This window comes from Ascaphus truei, chromosome 1, assembly GCF_040206685.1.
Source record: "Ascaphus truei isolate aAscTru1 chromosome 1, aAscTru1.hap1, whole genome shotgun sequence".
In the NCBI taxonomy this organism is placed as follows: Eukaryota; Metazoa; Chordata; class Amphibia; order Anura; family Ascaphidae; genus Ascaphus; species Ascaphus truei.
The window spans coordinates 113,010,616-113,032,651 of NC_134483.1; the positions used below are offsets into that span (position 1 = coordinate 113,010,616).

Genomic DNA, 22,036 nt, shown 5'->3' on the forward strand with positions numbered 1-22,036 from the left:
GCTTCAAGTAGGCTTGCTGTGTCCGCTTTTCGTCAGAATATCACCATCAGAATCCAAACTCTGTCTAGTATTCTGATTGTCAGCGCTCCTTACATAGCCCTTGGTGGCTATCCTTTACATTGAAAGTGTGTGTGTGGGGGGGGGGGGGGGGGGTAGCGGGGGAGGGCATGGATCAGGAACTCCCCAGTTCAAATAAGTAAAATGATATAATGCATTTTTTTTAAATTGTGAGCAGGTGGGATTGCTGCTAAGTCGATATAATGCATTTTTTTTAAATTGTGAGCAGGTGGGATTGCTGCTAAGTCATACTTAGATTTGGCACTATATCCATCCAGATCCGGAAATATGGCTTGGAGAAGAGTAACAAATACTAGACTAGATGGGACAGGTTCGTGAACTTAACACTGATCATCTTTTAAATATACAAACACCCTTAGTAGCCTAAGTGAGCACCATGTCACTGGGAACCCATATATACCTAACATTACACTATTTACCCCCCCACCCCCTTGTATACCAAACAGGCTAATAAAGCAATACCTTCCTTGCCAAGAACCCCCAGTGCAACACGCCTAATAACCCCCCATCTAGATTCATCCCACAGGGCTGTAAGCCGTAACAAATAAACATGCCATAACAAAATATGAAATTAACACATTGCTATATATATATATATATATATATTTACCTAATTTTTAGACCTGCTAAGGAACAGATGATTGTTATTATGTCCTGATATGTAAAACCATGGAATTCAAAGAGGGTGTACTTTCTTTTTCACATGACTGTGTGTGTGTGTGTCTGTATGTATATATATCTATCTATATCTATCTATCTATATATATATATATATATATATATATATATATATATATTTATACAGACAGACAGACAGACAGACAGACACACACACACACACACACACACACACACACACACACACACACACACACACACACACACACTCATGTGAAAAAGAAAGTACACCCTCTTTGAATTCCATGGTTTTACATATCAGGACATAATAACAATCATCTGTTCCTTAGCAGGTCTAAAAATTAGGTAAATACAACCTCAGATGAAAAACAACACATGACATATTACACCGTGTCATGATTTATTTAATAAACTTAAAGCCAAAATAGAGAAGCTATGTGTGAAAAACTAAGTACACCCTTACTGCTTCCATAGGAATTAAGATGCTAAGTAGCAGACAGGTGCTGCTAATCAAATGCCCTTGATTAATTGATCATCAGCAAGTGTGACCACCTCTATAAAAGCCGAAGTTTTAGCAGTTTGCTGGTCTGTAGCATTCATGTGTGTTAACACAATGCCAAGGAGGAAAAACATCAGCAATGATCTTAGAGAAGCAATTGTTGCTGCCCATCAATCTGGGTAGGGTTAGAAGGTCATTTCCAAACAATTTAAAGTCCATCATTCTACAGTGAAAAAGATTATTCAAAAGTGGAAAACATTCAAGACAGTTGCCAATATTCCCAGGAGTGGACGTCCCAGAAAATTCACCCCAAGGTCAGACCGTGCAATGCTTAGAGAAATTGCAAAAAACCCAAGAGTTATATCTCCGACTCTACAGGCCTCAGCATGTTAAATGTTAACGTTCATGACAGTACAATTAGAAAAAGACTCAACAAGTATGGTTTGTTTGGAAGGGTTGCCAGGAGAAAGCCCCTTCTCTCTAAAAAGAACATGGCAGCACAGCTTAGGTTTGCAAAGTTGTATCAGAACAAACCACAAGACTTCGGGAACAATGTCCTTGGACAGACGAGACCAAAGTGGAGATGTTTGGCCATAATGCACTGCGCCACGTTTGGCGAAAACCAAACACAGCATATCAGCCCAAACACCTCATACCAACTGTCAAGCACGGTGGTGGAGGGGTGATGATTTGGGCTTGTTTTGCAGCCACAGGACCTGGGAACCTTGCAGTCATTGAGTCGACCACGAACTCCTCTGTATACCAAAGTATTCTAGAGTCAAATGTGAGGCCATCTGTCCGACAGCTATAGCTTGGCCGAAATTGGGTCATGCAACAGGACAATGATCCCAAGCACACCAGCAAATCTACAACAGAATGGCTGAAAAAGAAAAGAATCAAGGTGTTGCAATGGCTCAGTCAAAGTCCAGAACGCAACCCGATTCAAATGCTGTGGTAGGACCTTAAGAGAGCTGTGCATAAACAAATGCCCGTAAACCTCAATGAACTGAAACAACGTTGTAAATAAGAGTGGGCAAAAATTCCTCCACAACAATGTGAGAGACTGATAAAGTCATATAGAAAACGATTACTTTAAGTTACTGCTGCTAAAGGTGGTTCCACAAGCTATTGAATCATAAGGTGTACTTAATTTTTCACACATGGCTTCTTCATTTTGACTTTATTTTTGTTAAATAAATAATGACACGTGCAATATGTCATGTGTTATTGTTAATCTGAAGTTGTATTTACATAATTTTAAGACCTGCCAAGGAACAGATGATTGTTATTATGTCCTGATATGTAAAAACAATAGAATTCAAAGAGGGTGTACTTTCTTTTTCACATGACTGTATATATATATATATATATATATATATATATATATATATATATATATATATGTAATTAACCTCTTGAGTGCCAGTGATGCTATCCTAGTGCCTTTAAAGGAGAGCCAAGGTAAACTCATTGGCACTCCAGGGGTTAATGATTACCCACTTACCCCATCCATGTTGCGCTACTCCTGGAATGAAAGTTCCTACGACTCAGTGCCCCAGCCATTGCGAAGCCGCTTGCCTCTCTAATCAACTCTATTTTGTCTGCAGGCCATATCCCACAGACCTGGATAACGCCTAGAGTAGTCCCAGTCTACAAAAGTGGGGACAAAAACATTGTCCTCAACTACAAACCAATCTCTCTTCTCCCAATTTCTATCCAAAGTGATGGAAAAATGTGTTCACTCCCAATTAAGCGATTATTATAACAAGACAAATTTCCTCTTGCAGCAAGATAAAGTATGGAATAGAACTGGGACAATTTACTTGTGCAATATTCCTAGATTTTGCAAAGACTTTTGACACTGTTGACCATGTTCTCTTGTTAAACAAGCTTCAGTGCTCTGGAATAGGGGAACACGCTTCAAACTAGTTTCACTCGCCTATTGGGTAGATCCCAATATGTGTCTGTCTCAGGTTGTAACTCTAAGGCTGCGGTTATAGTGCCGGCGATGCGACATCGCGGCAAAACAAATGTATTGCCGCCGTTGCGTGCGCTTATAGTAGACACGATGCGACGAAGTGACAGCTTGGTTGCGATAGCTGGAAGTCAAGTCAATTTGATTTTTCCAGCGACCGCAGCGTGACGTCGCTGTCACGTCGCCGGCGACGGCACTATAAGCGCAGCCTAACCCCTTGTATATCACCACTGGATTTTCCCAAACAAACTATTTTTCAACACTGACAGAACTGTAACTATGATACTTAGGACTAAGGCTAAATTTCTAAGGCTGAGTCCCCGGCGGTCACGGCGGTGCGTGCTATGGCGTGCGCGCCACACACCACCGTACAGCTCTCTATGGGGCAGGCCCCATGGCTGTGTGTGTGGGCGCGCAAAGAGCTGTGACGCGTACGCTGGCAGGGAAGACAAGAATTTTGGCTTCCAGTGCCATGATGCAGCCACGTAGCCGCGCAGCGCCAATGGCAGGGCAGATATGCCCCGTCATGGACGTGCCCCCTATCATGGCCCCGCCACGCGTGCTCCCTCTAAATCTCCCCTACAAACCGCCGACCGTGGCTGTAGTCTCTGCATGTGCCGGCAGGCGCGCATGCAGCAGGAAGGACTGGGGGCGTAGCCTTACCCTATCAATGACAGAGCTTCAAATCAGAACCAACTCTAACACCATGCTTGCCCCGGTCACTAGTTTTAAACATCTGGGTATATGACTTAACTCCCATTTAACATTTGGATTTCATATTGATATCCTGACATCTAAAACCTATGCCAAACTAGGTGTACGTTTTAGGAACAAATCCTCCTTAAGCCCGTTGGTCAGAAAGCACACAGCAGATGCCAATGCCAATGATAGACTATGGGGAAATAGTATATGGTAAAGCATCCCAAACTCACCATGACAAACTAAACAATCTCTACAGCTCCATATGCTGCTTTGTTCTGCAATGTAATTACAACACACATCACTTCGAAATGCTCCAAGAACTAGATTGGCTATCTTCTTGAATCCAGGTACAAAGTACATTTTTCCTGTCTTGCCTTCGAATACTTTCTGTACAAAGTACCCGGCTGAATAAGCTCCTCACCCCTACCACACACGGCACTTATCACCTGAAATCTGACTGTGCATGGTCCCACGGTTCAACAACGTATCCGGTCGCTCATCCTACTCTTACTATGCACCTTACAACTAGAACAATCTACCTGAGACTCTCAAAGCCGCCACCAGTCTTGTAAGTTATTTCAAGACTCCAGCTGTCTCACATATTAATCTAGTCTGTAACTGTTAATTTTCTGTTAAATATGCCCATAACATATATTGTCCCTAAGGCTGAGGATATTGTCAGCGCGTTTGTGCTAGTACTCGTGACAAGCACAAATGACATAATGCCTATGAGGCCGCCCCTAGTACCCTCGCGCATGACTGAGCGCGATGACTCGACCGCGTTTTGAAGACGCAAACAATGTTGTCTTTTCAAGCACGGCCGCGTGACATTCGCGTCACGTTAGAGGTTTAGCCAATGAGGGCGAACCAGCTTTGTGACGCGTCCGCCACGCCTCTATCGCCTCCCCAATCGCCTGTTGCTCGGTTCACACATCGCTGTAGCTGCAGACGTGCGCAAGTCTATGTGGTCTGTCGTGTGTGGTCTGTCGCGAGGTAGTATAATCTTAGCCTAACTGTCCATGAAATGTCTGTAAATATATTGTGTATCGATGTATTGTTATAACTCTGTGCCCAGGTCATACAAGTGATAACTCTCAATGTATTACTTCCTGGTAAAACATTTTATAAATAAACAAGGTCTTCAGGGTCAACTAATCAATTGTGATAATCCAATGGGCTGTTGCCCAACCATGGGTGGGGGGGAGGGGGAGAATCCCATAATATAGAAGAATCCAATCTTTGCAATTTAACAGCAAAAAGAAAATGTGACACAAAAATAAAAGTGAGCAATCAATTTAGGGCTAACCCAGCACTCTTTGCCTTCAGCAATCCCATGCCTTCCGTGTCCCACAACGAGCCATCCTCAATCTTGATTGCATGGCCAAAGTCCTCTCTTGCTTGCAGAATCCTTGGATTTAAATTGAAAAATAAAAACTTTTTTTCTTTATCTTCTTTCTTCTTATTGAAAGCCCTTTACAGCGTTCTCACTCCGCCATCGACTGAAGTGTTATGCAAAGGTGCGTCTCTTCTATGGGGCCTGTTGCCATTGCATAAATCACGTCAATCTGATTTGGTTGATTTAGTGAACAATTTACTTTGCTTAAGGGACAGTAGTTAAATATTGTAATATGAGCATAGTCTTCTGCAAACTGATGCCTTGAAGATAATTAAAATCATAACTGATATGGATAGCATTTTTTCCTTAAACTGAAATAAAGCATGTACATTGTATTGTGTATTCCAATTAGAAACCATATTTACTGTTCTTTAAAGTCCTAAACTTTTCACTAGTTCAAGGATTCCCAGCAGAGGGATTGGGAACACCTAGCGGTACATGAGGTGTGTCCAAGAGGCTCTCACCAAAAAATATGTTACGGTGGCTCCCAAGCAGTATAGTGGGTTGCTGATCCAAAGTGGAGACTACTCACAGTTGTAAGGCCCTAAACTGCACCTTAGCGTGGGTGGTATAGCTGTCCATTACAGCAGGAGCTTCTAAAGTCACTTCCCACAATGCTTTGTATCCACAGCAGGAAGGCATTGCGGGGTACGACCTTGGAAGCACCCTTTGTAATGGACAGCTATACCCCCCATGCTGTCTGCACACACTGAGGTGCAGTTTGGAGTCTTACGCTTGCTTGTTCCCCTCACAAGCTCAGGGCACTATGCTGCCTGGAATCGGTCAAACAGTTCTGTTAGCAATAGTCTGATGCATAGGCAATAAGATTTATTCATTTGGGGTTTGCGGAACAAATATTTTCAAGCAAGGGATGCACAATGTAAAAAATGGAATCACTGTAGTATCGGGGGTGTTTCTTTCTGCATCATTTTGCATTGTTAGCATGTGCCAAGGACTCTCTCCTTTTGGTAGTTCAGTTGCAATTAAAAGAATATGCAAAAAAAAAAGTGTTCTTTACTTTAGGGTAACTGGGTGGAAATTCTGGGCATTAATAAAATCTCTGCTCCCTAATTGGTCACAATTCCTGGCAATAATGGTAACAAATAAAGTATTTAACTAAAATGTCAATTGTCAATATACTATGTTTAAGCCCAAGACACTCACTTATTAGCACATTATATTCTTATGTCCCTTGCCATACAATTTAAATTGTAAGGCTATCGATAGTGATTCCCTTTTCTCACGGTTCATTTTGATTGCGTTTCCCTATACTGTGCGTTAATGATATGCTAGCTGTGTTAATACATCAATTTTTTTATTTTCTTTTATAATCTTTTCAAATGTATTTTTGTTGTTTTGAGTGTAAATGATGCTGCTGAATGCTGATTGGGTTGCAATGTTTCTTAGAGAGCTTCAGCTCTGTAAAATTGGATTGATTTTTAATTTACATAATCCCCATCAGCCGTTTATAGTTTCTTTGCTCTCGATGCTTTTCATTACAACACATTTTTTTTTTTTTTAATTACCAACCAGTTTTGCATTTCTCTGTAATTTGATGCACATGACTAACTATCAAGTACTATGATCGGTTGGATTGTGCCACTTGTTTTATAAACAAAGTGACCAACAAAGCTTAGGCGACCCTTTTCTACCCCTAGTGCTTTCCGTTCCTTTGCCAAGTGTACAGTTCAGTGTTCGGTCACCTGTATCTGTTGGTTTAGCACTTTTTAAAATAGTTCTCAGCACCCTTCTTGTTCTGTGCAGCTTTTTTTTTTTAAGCTTCAAACATTGCCTGGCTCATTATTCTGTAAAGAAGGTTAAGGCCTTACCGTCAGACCGGAACTGCTCAGTAATTAGAACGCTGCACTTGGCACTGAACGTGTCATGCTTGCAAGCTTTCCTACTGGGATCTGTTCTATTCATGTGCACATTTTATAATTGTACAATGGGCAGGCATGTCAGCGGATAACTGGTTACTGAACCTACTGTAAGGCACTAAAGCCTCTAGGAAATGTAAAGTTCATGTCAATCTAAGCTTTCAATGTAGATTCGTGTGCAGCGCTCATTTTAGAAGCAAGTAGGGACATTTTTATACATATTTTATGCGTTTGTAGCTTTGTATTCTAGGACTTTTGTAGAGGGGGAAAAAAAACTACTACCAAACATTTTTATTCTCATTACATTAATGTTGTGCATTGATTTTTAATTAAAAATGACTGCAGATTTATCTCATAGGAACTTTTTGCTTGACTGGCGATTTATATGGCTATTGTAAAATCTTAATAAAAATAGTTACAAAGTAAAATAGGTTATTTTTGGATTTTATTATCACTTGAACCCTTTCAGTATCCGTTAATGTGTAGTTCATTGGTACACATACTTTACTGTCACACAACAGTTGCCAAGCTATTGAAACTCAAGGCATATATATATATATATATTAGCAAAAATACCTAGGCAATAAAAAGGGTTACAAAAAGAAAGACAAAATAGTGCAATATGTCTCAGGAATTGAAGGAAGGCAAAGATGGCGAGTATTGCACTCACATATAGGATCTTTAAAAAAGGCACATTTCCATTAATATGTTAAGTAGTTCACCCACGAGGAATGGACACACTCTAACTTCTTCTCCAGGATCGCAGTGCAGAATAACCTCTCAGAAAAAGACAGGAAGAATAATATAGTGTAGATTTCATCTTCAAAGGTTAAAAAAAAACGTATTATACTCTCAGAAAATCAGTGATATAGTGCTTAACGGAAGACTAGAACTATGAGGTATTCAGACCAAGACGCTGACCTTCACGTGTCTGCATCCGTCTTCGCCCTCATGATGATGATGTCGTCAAAGACCCGGATTAATGTTGCCTCACTGGCAAATGCCGTTCTGGCTGTACAGTCCTGTTACTGATGGACGCTACAACACCCTACGCATTTCAGCATTCGGCTTCTTCAGGGGGATGAAGGCTAACTAAACAGCATGGCCGCCAACAGAAATTTTTGTGTCCCAGGACAAATTTGAAGAATGGGGCCCTTGCAAATATTCCGACAATCAAATTTGGTATAATTTGCCCCATCATGTCTCTTTGTTCCTCCCTTCACCTCATGTCTTTCTCTTTCCTTTACCCCAAATGTTTTTCTCTCTCACACCTTTTATGTAATTCAATCTTTTCCTCTTCTGTATCTTGATTCTTCCCGGCTCCTCATATTTCTCTTCTTTCCCCCCTCATGTCTTTCTCTCCTTTTCTCCGTCCAGCATTTCTCTCTCCCCCGTCCAGCACATCTTTAATTCTTTTCCTTCTACTTTTTCTACTTTCCTTCCCCTAATGTGTTTCTTGATTTCGTTTCAGCCTTAACTAGTTGTTTCCTCCAATTCCTCCAATTTCTTCTCCCCCACCCAGCATGCCTTCTCCTCCCGCCTCAGCAAGTCTTTATCCTCTCCCCCACCCTAGCATGTCTCTCTCACTCTCCTCCCCCAGCGTCTCTCACTCTCCTTCCCCAGCGTCTCTCACTCTCCCCCCCCCCCCGGCATCTTTCTCACTCTCCTCCCCCCACCCCAGCATCTTTCTCACTCTCCTCCCCCGGCATCTCTCACTTTCCTCCCCCGGCATCTCTCACTATCCTCCCCCAGCATCTCTCACTGTCCTCCCCCAGCATCTCTCGCACTCTCCTCCCCCTAGCATCTCTCGCACTCTCCTCCCCCCAGCATCTCTCGCACTCTCCTCCCCCCAGCATCTGTCGCACTCTCCTCCCCCCAGCATCTGTCGCACTCTCCTCCCCCCAGCATCTCTCGCACTCTCCTCCCCCCAGCATCTCTCGCACTCTCCTCCCCCCAGCATCTCTCGCACTCTCCTCCCCCCAGCATCTCTTGCACTCTCCTCCCCCCAGCATCTCTCGCACTCTCTTCCCCCCAGCATCTCTCGCACTCTCCTCCCCCCCCATCATCTCTCGCACTCTCCTCCCCCCCAGCATCTCTCGCACTCTCCTCCCCCCCACAGCATCTCTCGCACTCTCCTCCCCCCCCCAGCATCTCTCGCACTCTCCTCCCCCCCAGCATCTCTCACACTCTCCTCCCCCCCATCATCTCGCGCACTCTCCTCCCCCCCTAGCATATCTCGTACTCTCCCCCCCAGCATCTCTCGCACTCTCCTCCCCCCCAGCATCTCTCGCACTCTCCTCCCCCCCAGCATCTCTCGCACTCTCCTTCCCCCCCAGCATCTCTCGCACTCTCCTTCCCCCCAGCATCTCTCGCACTCTCCTCCCCCCTGCATCCCTCGCACTCTCCTCCCCCCTGCATCCCTCGCACTCTCCTCCCCCTGCATCTCTCGCACTCTCCTCCCCCCAGCATCTCTCGCACTCTCCTCCCCCCCAGCATCTCTCGCACTCTCCTCCCCCCCAGCATCTCTCGCACTCTCCTCCCCCCCCCAGCATCTCTCGCACTCTCCTCCCCCCCAGCATCTCTCGCACTCTCCTCCCCCCCAGCATCTCTCGCACTCTCCTCCCCCCCCCAGCATCTCTCGCACTCTCCTCCCCCCATCTCTCTCTCTCTCTCTCTCTCTCTCTCTCTCTCTCTCTCTCTCTCTCTCTCTCTCCTATCTCTCGCTCGCTCTCTCACGCTCTCTTTACAACATATTTACAACAGTTACCAAATAATGTAGCTATATCAAAACTTTATAAACTTGTATATTATGAATCGGGTACAAAAAGGCATAATAGGGAGAAGGGGAGAAGTGGCTCAGTGAGTAAAGACACTGGCATGGAGTTTGAAGCGGGAACGCCTTATTGACTAAGATAATTATATGCAAAAACAAAGTCCGTAATTGAGCCCTATAGCATAAGGTTAACTCTTAACGTCATGTTATTTCACAAATACGTGACGCTATCTTTCTCAAGCTGAGTTATTTTTCCGTTCTGCACACGAATTAATAATTTTGTACTTAGAATAAACCAAGGGAATTTGTTACTTCGATGAAGTGTTAGTGCATATATTATTTAAAAAAAGACTGTATTCATTATGAATTGTGTGCTTTCCAAAATGATTACTGATTCACATTTTCGTACAACTTAAAAATAGCCCTCCGTACATCACAGATAACAGTTGTAATGGTTGCAATGCAATAGTGATGATATATGTTATTAATGGGTCATCAGTTATTCTTACTTTTTAAAGTCGGGAACTTGTGGACGGTTGTTGGAATGATACGTTTGCCGACGTCTTGATGCTGTGCTATCCCTAGTTCAACTCTTTTCAGTCACTGTTCCATACTTTCCTTAATGGCAACTATATTTTCTCTTCTGTTGTTGCACCTTTGAATTATATCACTCCCCTTATTCAGCCACACACAATTTTCTCAGAAATCAATCTTATAAACGATTCCAAATCTGCATCTTGATTAAATCCAATTGGCGGTTTAGGGGCATACAGTATATCCAGTATGTATCTAGGCCCCGTGACCTGTCCTTCCTCCTCCCCCTTCCCGCAAGACTACAGTATTTGTGACCCTTTCTGCTTTGTCTTCAAGAACGGTGTTTAAAGTCATTCATGCCTCTGCTACATATTTGCTCATCTGATATCTTCCAAATTGGAAGCAGTCTTAATATATACATAGGGACTGAAATTAAGTTAATAAATGGTGGGAGAAGAGGAGCAGTGTTTTCTTTTTTTAACAACTTTACTTTGTAAGTACTATTAGGTAGTCTGTTCCATGAAGGATAAAATTGTGGCAGGTCCATGCCCCGAATAATTGGCAGTTTCTCTGGTGTTTCAGTAAGCGTGTTTTTTTACAGTCGTTCCTGTGTTTGTTTTGTGCAAGGCTGGAAAGCCTTTACGCAGGTCCACAGCAACCCATCACCTTTCAGTTGGCCCAGGAAGTGAAGGAAACCTACTAGCGAAAGGAGATGGTCATAATAATGAACTCCACTCCTATGTCTCAAATAAGAGGTCTGCAGGAAATGAACACAAACTGGAGGTAAGTTTCAAAACGTGATAGTGTCTTTTTCACAAAGGATAATAAGTTGTAAATTTATTATATCTAAAGTACAGATACATTTTTATTTTGTGACTTTGTGTGTGTATGTGTAATTGTTTGCTCTCTTTTTGTTTTAAATGTCAAATGTTTCACCTGTTCATTTTTTAGTAAATCAGAAATTGTGTTCCTATTGAGTCTGCCGTTTATAAATGAATCCTTCTTTCTGATTCATAGTGACCATAATGTCTACATAGCTACACCATTAACCCCAGCTTGGTTAACGCTCACTGAAATATGAAGGAGTTTAACATAATAAAGCAAAGGTCCTTTCTCATGTTTAAAAATTGTAACTAACCATTGCGCTCAACCCAGGCAAATGTGGGAACCTTATCCATGTCTGCATCCTAATCCAGATCAGAAAAGTAGAGTGGATCTTTCTTCCAAATAGAATCACAGTCCAACTCTACTTACTTGTTCTCAACATTGTATGTATGTATGTATATATATATATATATATATATGTGTGTGTGTATATGTATATATATATATATATATATATACAGTGTTCGACAAACCTATACATTTGCTCGCCCCGGGCGAGTGGATTTAACCCCCGGGCGAGTAAATATTGGCCCAAGCAGCACACGTTTGGTACTAGGTGGCGAGTAGATTTTTTTGTTCGGCGAGTAGATTTTTTGGTGATTTGTCGACCACTGTAATATATATATATATATATATATATATATATATATATATATATATATATGTGTGTGTGTGTGTGTGTGTTTATATATTGTCTTTTAATTATCCTGAAACATGCTTCTCAGGAATAATTTTAACATCAGCGGTAACACACCTTCTGTGTTCAATTGCACTGATCAGCGGTAACACACCTTCTGTGTTCAATTGCACTGGTTCACATTGTGCCCCATATCACCTAAATGATGGTATTTCTCTGAGAGGTAAAATGACCTATCGGGATGATGTTGCCTGGTCAGAATTCTACTCATATGCTAATTCTTACCAATGTATTCCTCCAGGGTTTATCTGCTCACTTAGTTATTGATACTGTAGCAGCAGAACATAGGATTTGGATAAAAGTAGAGGAATGGTGTTTTTCAGTGGTGGAACTGGAGGGATTTATATGCCTTATATTTTCTACTAGGTGGAAAAATTATGTTTTTTGGATATCATTTTAAAAAGATGATTGATTTGAATCCCATCTCCTTTTGTAGAGCACAGCAGCGCCTTGTAAATGCCTCTATTCACGGATTCCATCTGATTATTATACGGAGGCTTCATAAATACAATGGCAAGGGAAAGTGGCTTGACATAATCAAGCATGAAAGCAGACACTTTAGGCTAGCTGTGTTATTGATTCACATACTTTGCACCTCGTGTATTATTTGCAGCAAAAAAACATATTTTAACTCTATTTCTTTTAGAAACTTAAAGAAGAAAATGTCAGACTAAAACTGCAGCTTGAAGACTTGAGGTATTTGCAATTTAAAGTATTCCCAAAGTTGGTGTCAAACTGTCTTCTAATTTTAGAGTATGCCCAAGTTTATGTTCAAGATGTGTGCAACCCTTGAAACACAGAGTATATTTTGAAATCACCCAATTAGATGAAGACTGGAATTCTAACATAGTCACGTTTACCAAGATAAGGATCTGGTTCTCGCACAAGTTAAGTCATGGGAGAACACGTTTGATGGATGAATTTAAAGCTGCAAAATCACCCCTAACTACCCTCCCCTTTGTTTTTGACAGGATAGGACCAGAGCTGAACTGCATTATTTTGAGCTCTGGGGATTCCCAGTTCTCGAGCTTCTTAACGGTGAAGTTCCCAGTATTACTTCCTGTCTGTCCAATAAGAACCAGTAACCAATGATATTGCGGTTTCCTGTTGGCCCAATATTTAGCAGCCATTGTGTTTTCCTCAGCGGGAGATTTAAACCCGGTAAAGTAAATTCACCAGTGAGTATCTCAGAAACCAAGGGGTATCTGAAGCAGAAAATTGCACAGTTCAGCTCCATGCGACCCCTTCCCCCCCCCCCAGTTCCCATTTTGTAGAAAATTGGGTGATATAAAACGTTAAATAAAAATAAGCGCGAGGATTGCTGCTTTTAACACAATTGTAACTTAATGTCATGCTGATCTTCGACTACTCTTATGATACTGTGTCTTAATGTTATGCCATTGTTAGAATATTGAGCAGACTTTATACTGTCAATGTGTTTTTGTTGTCACTATCACATTTAAAATTAGTTTATATATTTGTAATTGCAAGTTTTTTTTTCAAATGTTAGATTATTTTGCAGTTTCTCAGTTAGTGTAATTTTCAAACTGACCTATTAGTATTAAATATTACAAGGCCGGTAAAGTCAGTATCAAACTCTCTTAGCACAGCAGATATCCATTGTAAATAGTGCATAAACCAAAATATATTTGGGTTTAACTTCTGTACCATATTTCTATTAACCATATTTTTTAAATATTGAAATTGTTTGCACATTAAGACCACTTGACTTACTTGGTCTATCATACTTAAAGTGGCAATCCACACTGCTTAGTATACTGTCCGATCTTCTGTTGCAAGACTGCATTAGTGATACACTGGGGATCTCATTTGTATGGGAAGTATTGTTTCCCCAGGCAGAACCTGGGATGAGCCACCAATGGAATCTGCCAATGTCCCAATAGTTAATAGTGACGTTACTGCTACTGTTTCACTCACCAGCGGGAAGCTGTCCAAAATTATAACTATTCATGGGAGTTGGGGAGTATCCAGCGTAGGACCTGGCTAAGATCCCTTGCAACTCCAATAAAAGGGGAAGGTCGGCAGAGGCAAATTCTGTTTAAAGTGCATGAATACAGTATTTCTCCAAAAAAATAACATTTCTGGAGTTCATTTATATGTTTAAACTGAAAATGAAAACCAACTTGTAGATTAAAAGTTACAAATATACCCACTACACACAATTTTTGGTGTGCAGTACAATAAATAATGCTTTTCAATGAAAAAAATATGCAGATAATATATTCGTAGAAGTTGTGGTTTAAGGTACTCCAATATTTAATCAGATTAACCATGGTGCTAAAGGACTGGGTCCTTGAAATAAATGAAAAACAACAAAGCCTCACTCCTGGTGAATTAATTATAGTGTAGATCTCTGAATTTGATTACATTTATTTGCAATGTAACATCCTCTAGAACATTCATTTTGAGAATGTCTCATATTAGAGCAGTGGGAACTGTCAAAGGAAACTTCATTCTTGGGAACTTGACATTTTGTATGGATTCGCCCACCCCACTTTTTATTTTACTGTTGCTGACTATCCATCTGATCCAGTGCTGAGGTAATGCAGCCAGTCGATACCTACAATATTTCTTTCACAGCATTTATTTTTTAAGCACCAACAATGGCTGTTACATTAAAAAAAACAATCATTCTGTTGCATCTATTTTTGAATCTACAGAATGGGGGTTATTCCTTATAGTGTGGGTCGGGCGCCACCACTGCTGCACACAAACCCATATTGACTTAAATGGGAATTTCTGTGCTGTAGTTCCTAATGGGCTCAATCATACTTCAATGAATATCCCCCCATGTGGCAAAATTGCTAATTGAATCGTCACAACTAGTTGTACTGAAACAAATCAATGAACTGGTATTGTATTTTTCTGGCAAGCTGCTTGTCAGGTAGCATTTCTTGGCAGCTTGATCGGAAACGGTCACTTCTTTTCAGGGAATGAAAGACACTAATCATATTAGGAGCACCTTATAGCCACCTCCCTGTGATTTTTATTGTTTAAAAAAACAAACTATTGAGCCTATCTTTGCACAATGTTACGAGATATGGGTTTCAGGTTTGTCGCTCACTTACACATTTTCTTTGTATTTTAACTTCCTGTGTTAACTTTCAGGTCTGACTACAGCAATAGCTTGCACATGATATTCATGTGTCACTGCTGCAGAGCGCCAATGTAGAGCTAACAGCCTGTGCATTCCTCACTCTTCACTCGTGTCTGCTTTGGTGTTATGGGACTCGTTACTTTTTCAGGACTGTCAGGGAACATCAGAGTGTTTTCAAATTACTGGGGGTTGATCTTTAGTTTTGACTGTGATGAGATGTTGCTCACTGAATGACATCTGCAAAATATAATCGAGATAGGTATGGCACATGCTAAAAAATCTCTGATTAAATGTGATTATTTAGTACACCAGTAACTCGCGTGCACCTTTTGTTTCTTAAGCACCTTCTAATAATTGTAATGTCTTATAATTGACTCTGATTTCGGCAAGAACAAAAAGGACAGTTAATTGAGGGATCACTTTTTATGTGTGATATTCAGAAGATAATCATGCATCTGTTAATTTAACATAAAGTAAACGTTAAATAAAGCGGTACAAATAAAGCAGGAATTAAATTGGCAATTATGTTTTAACAATTTTAGCTTTTCTTTTGATTAGAATTCAGTATGAACAGCTGATCGAGGAGGGGAAGTGTGAATGTTTTGATGAACGCCGTGTCAATCTTTTGAAAGCTCAGGTGATGCAGCTGGAGAGGCAGGTAATTTTCAAATTCTATTTCTAACTATTTTTTTTATGTTAAAGAAGAGGCTTTGTGCACTGTGAGTGCTATGTGCACAGAATCTGTCTCAGCGTCTACCCTGCTTCCTATCATATCCCGCATCTCGCACTCAATTCTCCTCCTCACTTTTAAAGCTTTACACTCCTCTGCTCCAACTTACATCTCAGCCCCAATTTCTCGCTATGCACCATCCCGACTCTTGCGTTCTGCTCAAGGATGTCTTCTCTCTACCCCCTTTGTATCTAAAGGCCTCTCCCACCATAAACCTTTCTCACTGGCTGCCCCGCACCTCTGGAATGCCCTTCCCCTCAATACCTGACTAGCATTCTCTCTATCCACCTTTAAGACCAGCTTAAAACACACCTGCTTAAGGAAGAATATGAGTAGCTCCATGACTGATAATTTCACCTCATACATAATCCTTGGCCCCTTGCAGACCCGCTTACCAGAACGCCCTCCTACTGTCTCTGTACGTTCTTCCTACCTACCAAGTAGAATGTAAGCTCTTCGGAGCAGGGACTCCTCCTCCTAAATGTTACTTTTATGTCTGAAGCACTTCTCATTGTGTTATTTGTATTATTTGTAATTTATATGATTGTCACATGTATTACTGCTGTGAAGCGTATGTACATTAACAGCGCTATATACTGTACGTACATACATACATACAATCTACAGATTTAGAACATAATATTTGCTGCCGTTTCCAAGCTTCCACGTAGCACAGGAATTGGATCAGTAAGTATTACTAATTGAAATGCATTTTTCTGTAGGTATGTACATTAATATTGACCCATGTCACAAGGCTGCTATATGCAAGACAATTTCCCTAACCCTGGAAACATACTTGCGAAAAGTCATGTTTGAAAACAGACTTTTTCAAAGACCTAGTAGTTAGAGACACCTTGCAAGATTAGGGCCACCAAAATGGCCATGTTCGCATGAAAATATAGGTTTCATTTAAAAGACTTGAGGGTATATTTACTAAGAAGTGCTACTCCATAAGGCATCTTCCGTAGACACCTTGGATTCGCATGGCTTAGTAAATATGACCCGTAGACCTTTATTCAGAAAGTTCCAAGCACACTGTGAACGGCCTAATACTGCCATTCAAGTCACTATTTTTGCATCAAAGACATTTAATAAATCGATTAATTTGTTGTCTTCAAAGTTAGGATGGTGCAGTCTTCAAAGCCAAGGCTAAATTGGATTTGACCCATAGGTTTATATGTCCTCAATTGTATTAAATAATACTCAAAAATGGACTAATGTGGTTTTATGTCTCTGTCAATGTGTTTTGATAAGGTGATGCTGTTGACAGAAGGACTGAGTTCTCGGGCATCTTTGTTGCTGGAACTAGATAATGCTTTGCAACCAGTGCTTGATAAGCTAAGGTAAATATACATTTAGGGTACATTTTGCATATTTATGATCCAATAGTAGTGTTGTGATTTCATTCATGTATTGCAGCTCCGGAATCATCAGTATTCTTCTATGAATTTATAATTATATCTTAACATAACATTAACAAGTGTATTTGAATATACAGTAGTTTATTCATCACATCTAAAAGAAAAGGCCTTCAAATCTAATCTACACCGTTCATCTAACAATAATTCTTCCTGTTTCAGCTATGAAATGTTTTTGCCATTATTTGTATAAAACTGTAAATCCAAGAGCATTGATTATTTAGAAAGTTTACAAAGGAAAATTTTAAGGATCTGTATTCTAGGTAACATTGAGATATTCTCATTATTAATGACACGTAACTGTGTTTTTGGAACCCAGATGTTTAGTTGCCACTGAAAGCCGTTTATCAGAAGTGCCAGTGACCAGAGCTGAATTAATTCGAATGATTGAAATATGCCAAGCTATGAGAGCGAAGCTGCACCGGAATCACCAGGTAATAGTGTTTTAAAGGAACACACTGTATATGGTTTTCTACTTCTTTTCATGTTGGTGGGATAGTGACACGCAATGGCTATCCATCATCGAGTAAAAGAAAATCTCGTACAATGGAGAAAAAATAATGAATATAAACATTCAACCAATAATAATTATAATCCAAATACTGTTTTTAAATATGCAGTCAATGATAATCTTTAAAAAATAAAATAAAATCACGTTTGTTGTTTTTCTCACATGTATATATTTTTTTGGATAAGGGCTATGAATTACTGCTGTTTTCACTTAATGAAAACACTATGCTAGCTAAAGATAACCAATGTCTTCAAAGTGCAGGTCTCCTCAAAGATAGAGCTACAAAGTAGAGATGTACTCCCAAGTTCATAATGAGTTTCTCCTTTAATCCTTTAATGTGACAGCCAAGAACAGTGAGAAGACAACGTTTCAGGTCCCATATGGACCTTTCATCAGGAGACCTGCACTTTGAAGAAATGGTTTGTCTGTGTTGCGTTGGCTGCACAAGCAGGTTTCTCCTCGCCTGAGGCGATTTCCCGCACTTTTGGAATTGCTAGCTAAAGATTACATGTGCATTGCTGTATATCATTTCGAAGTAGAAGGGTTATTTGTTTTCCTATGTTTTTCTCAAATAAATAAGGTGTTGGATTTTAATACGGCTTGCTCCAGTCCATTTGACCTCCTGTACTTAATGAGCAGTGGACAAATTAATTACCTGAGTTCTGATCTGAACACTTGACACATTAATTGGTCCCTCTTCTGATTGCAAAACCAAATAATTGGAGCCTGACCAAACAATCTCTTATATTAGTTGAGTTTATTCTGGTGGCTTTTGTAAAATCTTATCTAGTTTGTTCATGGACTGCATTTTGTGGCAGTATTATTAAGTCTGATGGCTTAGGAATCAGTGTCAAATCAACTACAACTTTGGGGATCTTCATTCCTTCGTTTGCTATGAGTTCTTTTATGAGTTCTAATATGTAAAACGCTTAACCGGTAAAAAAAAATTCTCTTAAAATAAATAGTTCAGTTAGATCTCTTAACAAGTAAATAAACGCTTCATATATTGCTTGTTCACCACTAGATGGCCCCATGCAGCTACAGTAGAATATGCAATGACAATTTCAGTTGAGAGACTATAAAGCTGTTCTTTGTTTTTAATCATGAAACATGTAACGGGTTTTACAGCATGACTTCTTCAAATGTGCATTTGAAATACATTTGATCTTGAATACTGTACTTTTGAGAATGATAATGAACATTGCAGAAAAAAGCCATACTTTAATACTTGACTTTTCTACTTCCAGTGGCTTGCAATGGGGCACCTAGTAGCCGTGAGAATATGAGTTATTAATAATTTACAGTTGTGTGTTCGGGGTATCCATGTTTACATTTAAAAGGACCACACTAGGTTCGTGGGGAATTTTTACTTTTAACATATCATTGATGATTTAAGAGATATGGACCCAAGTCTGGGAAATTACTGGACAACTCCACCACATATGTAACATGGAGATCACTTCCCCACAGTCCCTCCAGCATGTGCCGGACACGTCAGGAGACATTTCGTGTCGCATTTCAGGAACCACGTACCGGAATATTTAATAAAGGAGAGAGCACGCGCGTGGTTTTGTTCACAAGTGTATTTAATAAAATGGTTGACGTTTCAGTCCCAACCTGAACCTTTCTCAAGGAGAAAGGTTGGGACAGAAATGTTTACCATTTTATTAAATACGCTTGTGTACAAGTCCACGCAAGTGCTCTCTACCTTTTATTAAATATTTGTCTACCTTTTATTAAATATTTGTCTTTGTGTGCACCCGTGGCAGTAATGCTTATTCTGTGAGTGCTTCTTCCTCTTCATATCAAGCCCTGAATATTTACCTTTATATTAAGGAAATCACAGTATCTTCTCCTTTCTTTTGTTCAACGGAAAATTTCTCAGCATGACCTGCAAACAGCATAAATCAAAACAAGCAGCGTAAGCATTAACATGCATTTCATGATAAACTGGTCCCAGACAAGCCATTTAAAAACACCTGTGATGACTGCTTAAACGACCTACACTTACTGTATGGCAAAAGACCAGATTAAAGATTATTTTCTATAACAGATGTAGCCAATTCTATTGTAACCGGTGGCGTGCCTCTGTGGGTGAAATGGCGAGATCGCCCTGCCCCCTTCTTGAGCACAGCTTATTTAGAACGATGGCCGCTTCTCCCGCTGGCGATGGCGCGTTGTGTATGTCTCGCTGCAGCACGCCATGGGTATGCAATTGCAATAATGTTGGCTACATCTGTAGACATGAAATATATGATGGATCTACAAAATACATACATACATACATACATACATGGAAGTAGGATCCTTTAGACCAGGGGAGCACAAACTTTTTGAGCTGCGCCCCCCTGCTTGCTCCCCCTCGCCTTTGTGCCCCCCTCACCTTGTATGGCGGCGTCAAATGACGCCGGGGGAGGGGGGGTGTCACGCGACGTGACATCACGTGACCCTGTCACTATGGGGACAGAGGCGTGACGTCACTCCGCATGACACCGTGGCGTCATTTGACGCCACATGGCAACGCGTCTTTGCAGCTCTGCAGAACCCAGGTGAGTTGCAGAGGCCTCACGCGATCCCCCGGCTTTTAATTAAAAATGCCTCGGGGAAGAACGCGGGACCTCTGCAAGCGCCCGCGCCCCCCACTTTGCGCACTGCTGCTTTAGACTAGGCAACATTATAAAAAACCTAATACAGCAAATGGGATTTTTTTTTTATGGACATTGGGTTTTTACTTAAAAATATAGCCTGCTAAATTAACAGCCAAGTCTGGGTTAGAGTATTAGAGAAGCAACTCCACCCACCCAACCCACTTCAGGAAATCCTCCACTCCCCCTCTTCTCCACAACCTATTCAAACAAATAAATTACCTTTTTTATATTCTGTTATATTCTGCGAGGTTCCATTCCACAGTATATTCCTTTGAAGAGAAATGATGTCTGTGGCGAAAATGGGGATAATCAGCGCATTAATAAAGGCAGGGTGCTCGGCTGGTTACCCCTATTTCGTATTGGGGATGAAGGGGTTATTTTTTCATGCACTGTACATGTCTTCTTTTTCCCTCTGTCCCTTATTGTCCCCATTTTGCAGGATTGTATGTGCTTGCAGTGTAGAACATCCCAAGCACACACATATGAAAAATATAATTGTGAAATAAGGGGACCAGGTATGATCAATAAAGTGTATTTTTGCTGCAGGTTTTAAGAGACAAGCAGGATGAGGTTTTTTTTTTCTCCTGTCATTAAAATGCACACAAGAACCAAATGTTTTGACACCTATGAGCTGGCTCACTTGTCTATGCAAGCTTCAAAGCTAAGTGAAAAAGAATGGTGGAGCACTGCCTTGATAAATAAAGGGCTGGAAGCTGGTAGCAAATAAAAAAAATGCTTTATTCTAAGGCATAAGTAGACAAAGCTACAAAAAGCAGGTCCTCTAACGCGTTTCGCGCCGTCGTGGCGCTTTGTCAAAGAGTGACCAGTGTTCAGAGAAATATCCTATTTATGGAGGCTTGAATGAGGAAGTGAATTCGCGCCAAAACACTCCGCCCAATCACGTGGATGCACACAAGAACCAAATGTTTTGACACCTATGAGCTGGGTCACTTGCCTATGCAAGCTTCAAAGCGAGCCTGCTGGGCCCACGCCTGTAAGTCTCTCTGGAAGTCGCATATCAAAAGACCCAGAGTAAGGGGGGTGTGAATTGGCCAGATGGCTGCTAAATAGGAAATCCTGGTGACCATTTGTGCTAGCTCACGCCCTGAGTTTTCCCCTTCCAGCCTGAGAGGGGCCAGGTAAAGAGGGGAGTGCACCTATGCTAAGTAGCCACGGTGGCATTGTCGCACATGCTCTGTGTGAACAGGAAATCCCTAGTGCCCACTCTCCAAACTGTGGGCAAGTAGGTGATTGGGGAATGATTACTTTCCCACGAGGGGGATTGGGTGGGTATGTTGGCGATAGGCTTCCAAATCCTATATACATCCCACAGAGGCTATTCCCATTGCCTTTCGTTTTTCATTCTACCATGTGAGCGGAGTTCCAACACGCTTCTCATAGCGGAGAAGAGCAGCAGCACATTCCTGGAACGCAAAGAGTCTTATTACATCGGAACCAAGGACAAAACTCTGCGTTAGGACACTGTGATTGCTGGGGGTTATCTGATTAACCCCAACGGACCAGAAAAGACTTTGCACATTTACAGAAGGATTGGG

At 41.0% G+C, this 22,036-nt stretch overlaps 1 protein-coding gene across 9 annotated transcripts in view; it reads left to right on the top strand.

Annotated features, from left to right (window-relative positions):
* The window catches only part of LOC142491099 (uncharacterized), a 140,834-nt gene that overhangs the window by 18,661 nt on the left and 100,137 nt on the right, over window positions 1-22,036 (top strand). For 7 of the 9 annotated variants that reach the window (XM_075593428.1, XM_075593411.1, XM_075593435.1 and 4 more), the window contains exons 3-7: window positions 11,101-11,256; window positions 12,702-12,751; window positions 15,732-15,831; window positions 17,158-17,246; window positions 17,641-17,755. In XM_075593428.1, coding sequence (XP_075449543.1) covers window positions 11,101-11,256; window positions 12,702-12,751; window positions 15,732-15,831; window positions 17,158-17,246; window positions 17,641-17,755 — 510 coding nt within the window. The other 2 variants (XM_075593440.1, XM_075593444.1) reach the window with 2 other exon arrangements.